Source organism: Cucurbita maxima, unplaced genomic scaffold, assembly GCF_002738345.1.
Source record: "Cucurbita maxima cultivar Rimu unplaced genomic scaffold, Cmax_1.0 Cma_Scf00001, whole genome shotgun sequence".
Lineage (NCBI taxonomy): Eukaryota > Viridiplantae > Streptophyta > Magnoliopsida > Cucurbitales > Cucurbitaceae > Cucurbita > Cucurbita maxima.
The window spans coordinates 3066077-3079060 of record NW_019272017.1 but is presented as its reverse complement, the minus strand read 5'-3'; the positions used below and the strand labels follow the sequence as shown (position 1 = coordinate 3079060).

At 40.7% G+C, this 12984-nt stretch overlaps 3 protein-coding genes across 4 annotated transcripts in view; 1 reads left to right on the top strand and 2 right to left on the bottom strand.

The window, feature by feature from the left end:
- LOC111479509 (probable carotenoid cleavage dioxygenase 4, chloroplastic) overlaps positions 1–3591 on the top strand; it is a 6609-nt gene extending 3018 nt beyond the window's left edge. Inside the window, exon 2 of the mRNA XM_023124213.1 lies at positions 2215–3591. Within this exon, the coding sequence (XP_022979981.1) occupies positions 2215–3447 (1233 nt within the window). The 3' untranslated portion in view covers positions 3448–3591. The remainder of the gene's footprint in view (positions 1–2214) is intronic.
- Positions 3592–3974: 383 nt separating this feature from the next.
- Positions 3975–7715, bottom strand: LOC111478958 (probable apyrase 7). Of its 2 annotated transcripts, none has more exons than XM_023123416.1 (3): positions 5503–7715; positions 5278–5406; positions 3975–4578 (listed from the first exon to the last, which is right to left on the bottom strand). In XM_023123416.1, exons 1-3 carry the CDS (start codon positions 7229–7231, stop codon positions 4268–4270), a joined length of 2169 nt encoding a protein of 722 aa, XP_022979184.1. In that variant the 5' UTR covers positions 7232–7715; the 3' UTR covers positions 3975–4267. The 2 variants fall into 2 exon arrangements, with proteins under 2 accessions (XP_022979184.1, XP_022979183.1); XM_023123415.1 differs by having other exon boundaries at positions 5278–7395; positions 7498–7714.
- Positions 7716–8279: 564 nt separating this feature from the next.
- Positions 8280–11783, bottom strand: LOC111479240 (ABC transporter G family member 14-like). The gene is made up of 5 exons (XM_023123798.1): positions 11579–11783; positions 10682–11492; positions 9878–10054; positions 9457–9647; positions 8280–9015 (listed from the first exon to the last, which is right to left on the bottom strand). The coding sequence occupies exons 1-5, from the start codon at positions 11663–11665 to the stop codon at positions 8365–8367; spliced, it is 1917 nt and encodes a 638-aa protein (XP_022979566.1). The 5' UTR covers positions 11666–11783; the 3' UTR covers positions 8280–8364.
- Between the last annotated feature and the right edge of the window lie 1201 nt (positions 11784–12984).

Below are 12984 nucleotides of genomic sequence, written 5' to 3'. Positions count from 1 at the left end.
AAAAACGAGGAGAAAGATGAGAGTGAAAGAGAAGGGCCAAGCCAGTCTCAGTCACATGACGATGTTTTCTCTCAACACGACCATTTTGAGCAGGTGTATATGGACAAGAGAGTTGATGGTGGATGCCGAGTCCACGAAGGAACCAATGCACTTTATCAATGTCCTCGACGGGTCTGCCAATGGCATGAAGTTGGTCACAAATTTTTTTGAAGGCACGGGCATACTCAGCAACAGGTTTTGTGCCACGTTTNTATTGATTTTCCACAAATTTTTGAAATTGAAGAAAAATATCAAAAAAATCAGATTTAAATTTTAAAGGGTAAAACCAAGTGAATCGAGAATAATCATCAATAAAAATAGCATAATAAAGAAAACCTGAATTTGATTTGATGGGAGAAGGACCCCAAAGATCACAATGAATAAGATCTAACACATGAGACGACCTACGTTCATTGCGGGAATAAGGCAATCGATGGCTTTTCGCAAGCTGACAACTATTACATAATGATGGAGAAGGCAATAAAGACGTAAGAGAAAGATGACCTTTTTTATTTAAAAAAGAAATAACAGAATGATTCACATGACCCAGACGAGCATGCCATAAATCATATGAAGCACGTAAAGATTTGTTTTTAAGGGCTGAAATAAAAGCAGAGTTGCCGCGCTCCAGCACATATAGCCCTCCATCTCTTTTACCGGTTGCCACCACCCTTCCTGTTTGATGATTCTGGATAGTAATAAGATTATTAGTAAATGTAACGGAGAGAGGAAAATCAGACGTTAATTTACTTATGGAAAGAAGATTTTTAGTGAGGTGAGGGACAACCAAGACATCTAATAAGTGAATATTTGGAACAGGAGAAAGAGTACCGATGTGGGTAATGGGTAGGGATGCACCGTTTCCTACAATCACAGAGTCCTTACCCGTGTAATTTTTAGACTGATCCAGAATTGATGGGTCGGCAGTCATATGGGCCGAAGCTCCAGTGTCCAAAAACCAATCAGCAGCATCGGGTCCAGCAATAGAACATGACGTGTTAAAGGCTTCAGCAAGGTGAGCATGAGAAGAATCAGGTCGAACATACCGTTGGTTGCAGCGGTCAGCATAATGGCCCTCTTTGCGGCATATTTGGCAATGAGGTGGTCGACGACCCTGACTTGAGTGGGTTCGTCCTCGATTAGAAGAGTTGTTTTTGTGAGAATAAGAACGACCTCGCTGGTTGGTAAAGGAAGCAGGGTGACTTTCATGGGTGCGACCACGATTAGTGGCTATGAATGTTGTAGGAGTGGAGTCAGAGGACTCAAGGGAGCGCTGGAACAACTCAAAACTTTCAGTTTTAGAGACTAGATCTGCAAAACAGGGGATAGGGGTGAGAGCCATCTGAGCAGTAGAAAAAGCTGAAAATTCGGTGCCGAGTCCACGAAGGAACCAGTGCACTTTATCAATGTCCTCGACGGGTCTGCCAATGGCATGAAGTTGGTCACAAATTTTTTTGAAGGCACGGGCATACTCAGCAACAGGTTTTGTGCCACGTTTCATCAACTGCAAGTCATCCTTGAGTCTCAGTTCACGAGCTTTTGACTGATGGCTAAACGTAGTTTCCAACGCAAGCCAAACATCACGTGCAGTAGAGAGACCAACGACAACAGCCATGGCTTCCTCAGTGAGAGAGGAGAGCAGGAGACAGAGAAGTCGTTGATCGGCTGCTCTCCATGCCAAATATTTGGGGTTGAATGTTGAGGAGGTTTCTGGTTCAAAGCGAGGTGGTGGAACCATAGTTCCATCGACATAGCCCAGCATGTCTTGACTCTCAAGAAGAGGGAGAAGTTGGCTTTTCCAAAGAAGATAATTGGAGGAAGAAAGTTTGATGGTGATCATATGGATTAGAGTATTGAAAGGAAGAAGATGATAACAAGATTCGGAAGCCATAGAGAAGAAAGGATCAGGGTTGTTAAACCGAAAGGGCTCTGATACCATGTGAATGTTTGATTAATCCACCACACCCAAATGGTGTGAGACTTCTCTTATTTATAATCATTTACAGAATACAGAAATAAGGTAAATTACAAATAATAAGGAAATAGCGATAAAAGGAAAGAATAATAAATGAATACAATATATTTGCATTTAGTAAAAGGGAAAATATGGTAACCCGTAATGTAAGGCAAATATCTAGATATTTGCCTTATAATGAACGGTCAACTATCCTTAACACTTACAAATACATTCTGGAGCGTGATGCTGGTCATCCTGTTTTCCCCAATGTTTTCTCCGGCTTCAATGGACTCACAGCCTCCGCCGCGCGGGGCGCCGTCGCAGCTGGCCGGGTGTTAACCGGCCAGTACAATCCGGCGAACGGCATTGGCCTTGCCAACACCAGTGTCGCTTTCTTTGGCGACCGCCTTTACGCCCTAGGTGAGTCCGATTTACCGTATTCGATCCGATTGGCTCCGAACGGCGAAATTGAAACTCTCGGCCGCCAGGATTTCGACGGAAATCTGTTTATGAGTATGACGGCTCATCCGAAATTCGATCCCGATACTGGTGAAACATTCGCGTTTCGGTACGGTCCTCTGCCTCCGTTTTTAACCTTCTTTCGATTCGACAAAAACGGAGCCAAACAGTCCGATGTACCGATATTTTCGATGAATCGACCTTCCTTCCTGCACGATTTTGCAATTACGAAAAAGTACGCTGTATTTACAGAGATTCAGATTGGATTTAATCCTATGCTGATGATAATGGAAGGACGATCTCCAGTTGGAACAGATCCATCGACAGTTTCAAGAGTAGGACTAATTCCTCGATACGCTAACGACGAATCGAAGATGGAGTGGTTCGATGTACCTGGATTTAACCTGATTCACGCCATTAACGCTTGGGATGAAGACGACGCTGTGGTTCTGCTGGCGCCGAACATTCTCTCCGTCGAACACACACTGGAGAGGATGGATCTGGTTCACGCCTTAATGGAGGAGGTCAGAATCGACTTGAAAACAGGAATAGTTACGCGGCGGCCATTGTCTACCAGAAACTTAGACTTTGGAGTGATAAATCCGTCGTACATCGGGAAGAAAAACAAGTTCGTATACGCCGGCGTTGGAGATCCAATGCCTAAGATATCGGGAGTAGTAAAGCTCGACGTGTCTCAAGAAGAACGCCGAGACTGCATCGTTGCGAGTAGGATTTTCGGGCCTGGTTGCTACGGCGGCGAGCCGTTTTTCGTGCCGAGGGAAAGGGAAAGTTCCGACAAGACGGCGTTGGAGGAAGACGACGGATATGTTGTCTCGTACGTTCACGACGAAAACTTCGGCGAGTCGAAGTTCATCGTCATGGACGCCAAGTCGCCGAAGCTCGAGATTATCGCTGTCGTGAAGCTGCCGCGTCGGGTCCCTTACGGCTTCCACGGATTGTTTGTGAAAGAAAGTGATCTCAATATGCTGTGAAATGAAATTAACCAACAATAATTTTAGGCCGAACCGGACCGTTCGAGTCGGTTCTCCGCTTAGATGGGGGCATCATGAAGTAGATTTTGTATACCCATCTTCTTATATTTATATAGTCTTAGACTATTTCACAAATTATTTTTATTATTTTAGAATTTGTAATTGTAAAAATTATTGGTAAGTTTTAAAAAGTTTTGTTATAATCATAAAGTGGTATTTTTGTTGCTTCTTGCACCCGTCCTCGACTAGGCAAGGCCAAGGCATGCTTCACGCTTATGCCGCACATGTCAATCATAGTGATGTAGCGCTTCAAGTGCGCCTATGTCACACTTGTCCAGGTCTTGGAAGATCTATCTTGTGTCTAGTACTGCACGGTTCCACTCTGCAAGTCCTTGCGTAGTAGTTGGATGGGACCACTCGAGGGCCGCCGGTTCTTTTGTGATGAGTATCACAACCTACTCTCTTTACAGAAAAATTTCCTTCTCATAATTATTATGAGGCTTATTCATGTCGGGATATGTCGATGCTTTAACGGGACTATATATATGCACATCTACTTCTCATATAAAAATTGTTCCTTCAGATACAGAAAGAACTCCTAAATTGAATTCATGAACCTCTATGCAAACTTTTTCCATATATTATCTATTCAAGAGTCAGAAAAGCAATGCAGGGGGGAGGGAAGTCAAATTAGTAGTGTCTACCAAAATTTCTGAAGTCTGCTTCTTCTAAACCCTCAGCATCTGTGTGTTTCATTGGCCAACGACGAAGAAACATCCTCTCGAGATTGCGATCATCTACACTTTAAAGCCTGCTTCTTCTAAACCTTCACCATGTGTGTTTCAGCCGACGTCAATGACAGATCCTCTCGAGATTGCGAACGTCTACTTTGAAGGCGCATCTGACTACGACGTGGGGTCCAGAACGAACCGACGCTGTTACTGTCAAATTGCATTTGGCCAAGACTATTTGAAGAATAGCTATGCGAGACCATACTGCTGGATGACCGGTGCAAGGATGACTCCATAAGTTGGATGCCACTACTGCTGCCAAAGCCATGTCCTAAGCCAAAGGGTCTTTCTTGAGAGCCTTTAACTGTTGGACTCAGTGGCATCTTGACTCTGCCATCCCCTGTCACACCATGTTTGACATTGCATTCATCATACTTTATACCAAAAAGAAGCTATCTTACAGAAAAAGCAGTCGAGATAACTAGATTAGATCCGAAACAATTTTATATACTTATATAGATGTGCGAACCATCCAGTTTTTTTCTAGCTTTGAATGTGCTTAAAATGATATTTGGCTTTGAGGATAGATAAAAATGAATCTTCTACTTTTTGCACAAGCCTAGTATTTTACAATGATGCAGAAAATGCATTCAAATGTGTACAACCCGAAGACTAAGTTATAAAACAACAATGGAGATTCAAACTTTTTGATCTTTTTAGTTGATGGTATAATGCCTTAACCAGTTGAGATGCCCTAAAGTTAGAGAGTAACCATTTCTTTTTTAGCTTTTCGACTTCCACAAGATCAGATGAAGATATATCGATCCACAGAAAACGTCACAATGACAATAACAAAGCTATGAGAATATGCATTCAGACCAAAAACCATTTTAGTAGATGAAATCTTCATAGGTTCCTCCATAAAACGAAATTTTAACATCCCATCAAATCAAAGATTGGCCTAACACATTCACATTGCTCATGCGACTAAGATATTTCATGTTAGACAAGCTCAACAAGAAGATTCACATATAAATATTAGAACACAGTCAGATATTGCAATGTAAAAACATAAGATATTTCAGGTGTAGAAACGTACCAGAACTCATTGGACTCCACCGCTGTAACCGAAAAGGAGATGGAATGTTTAGAACAGATGTGGTAGAGACAGTATTATGCCGGAAAATTGGGAGATAGGGTCTCCGAAAAAATCTAGGTATTGCACTACCAACACAGGATAATGCAAAAAGCAGGAAAAACAATGACGTGAACAAAACGACGATAAGAATTAGAGGATCTATCTTCATTTTAAAAAATTTATAACCATGGAGCTGTAGTCTGGTTGTAACTGCAGACGTCTTCCCCCCCTCCAACAGTGAAACCCCGAGAGTCCAAGTTGTACTCCCTGAACCAATAATAATTTGTTTATCAGTAATATGCAACCCCTCTCTAAGGAGCGAGACTACGTATGGTGCCCTAAAGCAGTATTGCTCAATAAAGGGCTGTGGAGCAACACTAGCCCGTGCAACTTCCCAAGGTTTCTCACAAAATTTGTGACCCTTTTCTAATACATCATCAAGTGCAGCCTCTGAAGTCAGATTGAAAAATCGAAACACCACGAAGAAACCAGAAATGGCATAAAAATTCCCATACGGTGGAGGGTAGTCATTAGTTATGGCACATGGTTGCACATCACAATCAAGTCCAGCACTCGTATTTGACCATTCGGAAAAATTTACTGCAACTTTAGCAAGTGCAGAACATTCTTCCCAATTCGGAGCACCAATCAGCCTTAGAGAAATTCCTGAATTACCTCCTCTACCCAACAATTTTCCACACTGGTTACAGGTATACTTCTCATTGTACCCAGAATGCAGGCAAGGGTGGTTAAGTTTAAATTTAGACAAGTCTAGCTTTTCATGTTCTTGAATCCTTCTTAATAGGTGGACAACAGACTTCCCAAATGCATCATTTAAACCATACCCGGTAAGCGAATAAGCATTAAGATGATAATCAACATTTCCAATTCTAATGTTCAAACTCGACTCATTTCGTTCCTTGCTTTCAAAAGTTACTTGCAAGGAAGACCCTCCCAAATCAAGTGCCCCATATGTTAGTTCCCTTGGTTTAACCCCCAACAATTGTTTTTGATAGTTAAGGGCAATCCATCCATAGTAAGCCTCTTCTGTACCTGTAATGGTTTTAACCCATTCTCTCTGGCAAAGAAAGCGCGAACTCTTTAATATAGACCAAGCATTGTCCAGAATCCATTTCGAATCTGCAGGTGGTAGTTTTCTAACCCCAGCGGTCGCATAGAGGAAAAGAGAAGTGCTTTCATGGGCACGCTTAGGAATCTGCTTCTCAGCCCAATGAAGCAGGGGTTTAATCGCTTTCTTCAAACCAGTCACGTTACGAACCAACTTATCAAGCCCTGGTTCTGTTTCCATTCGATCATAAGCCCGTCCGCTCTGAGACTTCGATTTCTTCTTCTGTCCTGTATATGACCTGATGGCAATGGGAAGGGCTCCATCTTTCTTATAATTAATATTTGCTTGATATACATACGCTCGAGTCCCAGTACTTCCACAGTCAAGCACCACAAAGTATCTTGGTGTTCCTTGAGACCAATATGAATAAATATACATAGAAACCGTATAAATTAGAAAACAAACGAGCAAAAGACACAGAAAAAGAACAATTGTTCGCACCAACTTCTTGATCGGCCACCGGGAGGAGCCTCCAGGCAATGCCTTCTCCTTCGAGAAACTAGAGCCAGCATTCTCTCGCTGGGGCGGTCTAAAATCAGAAGCTGCACTCCCAAGTCCATGATTACCCTCTTCGAGATCAAGTCTACGGTAAGCAGAAAGATCCTGAAGAGACGATGAAAGCCTTATATTGTTCTTAAGCGCAGGACTTGAAAATCCAGCAACAAGAGGAGGCGAAGAATCGATCAACGGAGGCGACGATGATTTATACGCATCCGTAGAAGACTGTCGGCCCGACAAACGACTGGCTACAAACGAGAAAACATCCCTAAATCTACCCAACACCATTTTTCTCTGATTCGGCACAAAACTTCAATAATTCCTCAGAAACGCACCAAAATCCTTCATTATAACAACTGAATTGCTTAACTCTAGATCATAGTGATCCCCAAAAACCACAGTAGAGAGAGTGTGTGTGGGGATGTTAAAATTGAAGTTCGTCCGCGGATTGACTAGAGGGATCGATTAAAAAACATGGCGAGAAATCACGGTACAGAAGTGCATTGAACAGAATCAATGGGAGAGAGAGTTTAGGTTTAAGGATTAAGACTGACCTGAAGAGCAGATTATGAATTAAGATTACATCGAAAATGGCAGTTTGGATTGAGAGAATTACAGTTTCTCCTTCTTCTTCGCCGCTTTCTGGTCTCAATCTCATCAGACGATCAGATTCAGATCCACCTTCAGCGACAACCTACTCTGCCAGCAAGTGCCATCGGACCAAACCCCTCTTCCTCTTCCTCCCTCTTTCTCTATTTTTCTTTTTAATTAAATTTTAATTTCACTTGTATTTTCCCTTTCCACTCTTCATTAAAAAAAATAATATTATTAAAATCTAAATATTTTTCAGCTAAATTATATATATTCATATCATCGAAAGTTTTTATTATTTCAAAAATTATAATATTTTCTATCACTTTTTATAAATATTTCAAAATTATACTAAAACATAGTAATTACCTAAATTAATATGTCGGTGATTATAATATTTTTTAAATTAAGGTAAGAATTAGTCTTTAAATAATGGTATAATTTAGAGGTATTTTCTATAATTTAATTTAATTTTTTTTCTTACCATAAATATGAATTTTTATTAAAATAAAATTAATTAATCATTAGTTTTAATTTAAATTTTTGTTTTTACCTTTTTCATAATGGGTTTGGACATGATGATACGATTAATATATATTTTTTTTATATATAAAAATTTTAAAATATCTATTTCAATCGAGATTAATCGAAAATATTAAATTAAATAATTAAATAGAAATTAAATTAAATGGATCAAGAAAATTATGATACGATATAATATGATATATATACTTGTCCGATCATAGAAGGCTAACTTGGGGTATCCAAAACCAAAAACAAATTACAAAAACATATAACTTTACCAAAAAAAAAAAAGGAAAAAAACATTTTCATCTCAATCTGACCCTATGAAGAGCCAAATACGCAATCAAGCGGTAACCCACCAACATGAGAGCCATAATACAGACACAAACCCACAGCCCATCCAACCCGACAGATTTAACGGCCGGGAAATCCGCCACCCGACAAAGCTCCCCATTCCGACACTCGTAAACGTCGTCGTTTTTATACTGCACACCCAAGAGCAGCTTGTAGCAGTAGTAGCTGTAGCTGAGGTACTTCATCCAGAGGATGAAAGGGGGGATCTGTTGGATGTAGTAGCCACCGGCGATGAGGAAGACGAGGGTGGTGACGGAGGCGAGGGTGGTGGCTTGCTTGACGTCCATGAGGATGGCGCCGAAGGCCAAGCCGAGGCTTTGGGAGACGAGGACGCTGTAGAGGACGATGAGGAGGGAGAGGAGGAAGGTGGGTGGGTGGGGGTTGAGGCCTCCCATGAAGTAGATTATGAATACGAAGGCGGTGGGGAGGGCCAGCTCTAATGGGAGGTCGCCCACTGTGCGCGCTAGAAAGTAGGAGGAGAGACGGTACATGCCGGATGAGCGCTCCTTGATTAGCATGCTGCGTTCTTGTGGGAATGTGAACACTGCGTTGTAGAGCGGGTAGAACCCCCAAAATACTGAGAAGAAGAACAGCAACGCTATCTGAAAATGTCAAATCCAACCATTGTCAGATTGAGATTACACTCACCATTTTCAAATATTGAAAATGGTTTAGAGAGGTTCTAAATCTGTCATGATTTTCAAATCTTGAAAAAGGTTTAGAGAGAAACGGGGTCGAAGACGGAGATTATATTCTCAGTCTCATTCTCCGACTCTATCCAAATCTCGATTTCGTTCATGATTTTCAAATATTGAAAAGGGTTTAGAAAGTGATGGAGTCGGAGACAGGGACTAAGAATATAATCTCTTATCTCTAACCCCTTCCAGATCCTGATTTCATTTACCATAATCAAATACTAAAAAGGGTTTAGAGAGGTGAGGTGGGAGAAGTAGATTATATTCTCGGTCCCTACTCTCTACGAGTTCGGATCACAATGTTCAAAGGGTTTAGAGAGAGAGAAGAAAGAAGAAAGAGATTCTTACGCGATCTTCAATGTGAGAGGACGGAGTGTGCCACCAAAGGAGTCCACCAAGAAAAGCAACGCTTATGACTTGAAAAATCCTCAGCCGATTGAAGGCGTCATATCGTCTCTCCTTCAGCCCTCTCTGCAACAGCACTCTGAATTGATACCACCAGCTGGTGCACCACTCCTCTGTGCATCTCCTTTCTCTCTCTACACCCACACCACACCACACCACCCACCAATTAATTATCATTCGAATCCAATGCCTCTCTCAAATCATTCATTTTCCTTAAAACCTTTCTTCATTATCCAATTCCATTCCTGTTTTCTATACTTTTTCTTCAATGGGTTTCGTTAAAAATTAAATCTTTTTTGCTTTTGATCCATCTTACTTTCATAAAACAAGAAAAAGTGTGTTTTTGAATGAGTGGGATTATTACTTGAGGCATCTTTTGCATAGTTGGTGAAGTTATTGGCATCCAAACTGCAAAGCTCAGCCTTCAAAGTGGAGGAAATGTTCTTATCATAAGCTGAAATTAGTGCTTCCTTCACTCCCTTTTGTTCTTCTTCTATGTTCTCTCCTCCTTCATTTCCATACTTCGAATTAGGGGCAATTCCTGTCATTAAAAAAAAAATTAAGCATTAGTAACTTAACTAGTACGTGTAACCGTTCAAGCCCACAATCTATATTTGCATCAATAGTATAAAGAATACTTCATTTTCTTCTCTAACCAATGGGTGATCTTACAATCCACCCCCTTCAGAGTACAGCGTCCTCCCTAGCCCTCATCCCCTCTCAAATCGATGTGGGATCCCCAACCCACTCCTTGAGAGCCCAATGTTCTCGCTGACACTCGTTCCCTTCTTCAATCGATGTGGGACTACAATCCACCCCCTTAGGGGCCAGCGTTCTCATTCGTTCTTTTTCCAATTGATGTGGGACCCCCCATCCACCCCTTTCGTGGCTAGAGTCTTACTGACACACTGTCTCGTGTCCACCCCTTTTAGGGCTCCGCCTACTCTAGCTCGGATAGTTTTTGTAACCGCCCAAGCCTACTACTAACCGATATTCTCTTCCTTAAACTTTCATTTTCGTGTTCCTTCAAGGATTTTAAAATGTTTATGCTAAAGTTAGGTTTTCACGTTCTTATAAAAAATATTTCTTTTTCTTCCGTGTCCACGTGAGATCTTAGAGTATATCAAGAAAAACAAGTGTATTAAGAAAAAGGAAAAGATTAGCATACCATTTGCAAGATCAAGAAGGAGATCAGCTGGATTGATTGTAATGGAAGTTGAGAATCCAATGGAGGAGAAGTAATCCATGGCAGATGAAGCTGAGCCGTAGTAGATTGGGCTGCCTTCCGACAGCAAAATAACCTTATCAAACATGTGGTAGAGGCGGCTCGACGGCTGGTGAATCGTCGTCACGACGGTCCGACCGCCACTCGCTAAGCGTTTAATGGTGGTGACAATTCTCATGGCAGTGGTCGAGTCCAAGCCGGAGGTAGGCTCATCCAGCAACAGCAAACTCGGGTTAATCAGCATCTCTTGACCGATACTAACTCTTTTCTTCTCTCCGCCGGAGATTCCCCGGAAAAGTGGGCCGCCGATCATACTATTGCGACACCGAGTCAGACCCAACTCGGAGATGACTCGCTCAACGGCTTGGGCTTTGTCGTCGGCGGTCAGGGAGGAAGGGAGGCGGAGGAGGGCAGTGAAGAGAAGGGTTTCACAAACGGTTAAATGAGGGTACAAAACGTCATCTTGGGCAACAAACCCAGTCCGGCGCTTGGTAGCGCCGGAAAATGGCTGGCCGTTGTAAGTGATTTTACCGGAGAGTTTCCCGGATAAACGGCCGCCAAGAGCCGTCAAAAGGGTAGTTTTACCGCTGCCGGAAGGGCCAAGCATGGCGAGGATTTCGCCGGGTAAAACAACGCCACTAAGGCCATTGAGAATGGTTTTTTCTCTAGTAGCTTCCAACGAACCACCTCCGCCGCCGCCAAAGCAGCCGCCGCCTTTCCCTTGTAATTTCACTTTGTAAACGAGTTCTTCAAACTGTAAAATTAAAATTAACCACTCCATGAAAATTCAATAAGCTTAGATTAAGAAAATTACAGAAATGAAAGGTAAAAAAAAAGGACCTTGAGAGTAACTGTGAGAAGGGGAAGCTGATGGTGGACATTATTGGTTTGGTAAGCAAGAACGGCGTCGTTCTGAGGATCAGACATTTCCTAGAAAGTTGGAAGAGCTTCAAATCTTGTTCGGCTTCTAAACTCTGTTGGATTTGTTGTTTCTTAACTCTGTTTCATAAGAACAGAGAATTGGGAAATGTTTTTTTTTTTTTTTTTTTTTNCTGTTTCATAAGAACAGAGAATTGGGAAATTTTTTTTTTTTTTTTTTTTTTGTATTGAAAGCTGAGAGAGCAAAGAAATAAATATATAGGGGAGAGGAGAGAGAGAGAGAAATTGAATAAATAAAAAATTAAAAAAAAAGCCTTTTTTTCTGATTTTCTCACTCCAGATGGATTCCACCATCTTTACTTTGCCTTTCTCTTTTTTTTCTATTAGTTTATTCTCATATTTTCTTTCTTTCACCATTCTTTATATTAACTCTTTTTAACCCTACTATTATATTATTAAGGGTCAGGTCTAGTTGGTTCGAGTTGGTTCGAGTTAATTTGAAATGCCCAATCATTAAGGGACGGATTGGGTTGGGTTGGGTCGAGTTGGTTTGAAATTACTTTTTAAATACTTTTTTAATGGTCAAATGTTATATTCAGAAACATATGATTTGATTTTCACTCTCTAAAGTTACACATGCTCACTGATCTATTAGTAAAGATTATATTGTTGTTATGAATTCCGTTACATTTAAGGTATAAACATGTTTGGATGATAAGTGAAAGACATCAATTATCAGCTCAAAAGTTATAGTTTGACACATTTTGACTGTCTATTTTTTCTTATTTTTTAAAAAAGAAATTAATGATTACTAAACTCATATGAATGAAAAGGGAATTCACTTGTTGTTGTTGTGATGCACTTAGTGTTTAAAAATTAGGATTCAACCTCATAAATCATAATCATCATTCATTTTGCCTTCCATTCATCTATTTTTTTATTCATTAATATCATCATTTTTCCAATAAACTACATTCATTAACTAAAGTTCATCTTTGTGGATTCTTTGAAAGCTACCTACAAACCCATTTCTAAATATAATATAATATCTTTTCGGGTAATATAGTTTTCTAGAAAAGTTGTCTACCGTCGGTTGACTATTTTCGCGGGTTTATTCAAAAACCAAATATCTTAGTCAAATATATATTATATTTGTGAGATCCCACATCAATGGGAGAGGAGAACAAAACATTCTTTATAAGAACATAATAACAGGCTAAAACAACCAATATCTAATCGCAGTGGACTTGAGCAGACACCAGGCCATGTGTCACTGGGATGTTAGAGAGCATAATCATTTTAAAATTTTAAAGTTTGACGAGGATATGAATGTGATGTTAAGAGCATATTAGATGGAAGTAAACAGT

Coding starts and splice junctions, on each gene's coding strand:
- LOC111478958 (XM_023123415.1), bottom strand. CDS start 7,231: ATGGTGTTGGGTAGATTTAGGGATGTTTTCTCGTTTGTAGCCAGTCGT. Junction 4,579..5,277: donor GTGGAGTCCAATGAGTTCTG/GTACGTTTCTAC, acceptor ATGGTGTGACAG/GGGATGGCAGAGTCAAGATG.
- LOC111479240 (XM_023123798.1), bottom strand. CDS start 11,665: ATGTCTGATCCTCAGAACGACGCCGTTCTTGCTTACCAAACCAATAAT. Junction 10,055..10,681: donor CCTTCTTGATCTTGCAAATG/GTATGCTAATCT, acceptor TTTTAATGACAG/GAATTGCCCCTAATTCGAAG. Junction 9,648..9,877: donor CTATGCAAAAGATGCCTCAA/GTAATAATCCCA, acceptor GTGTGGGTGTAG/AGAGAGAAAGGAGATGCACA.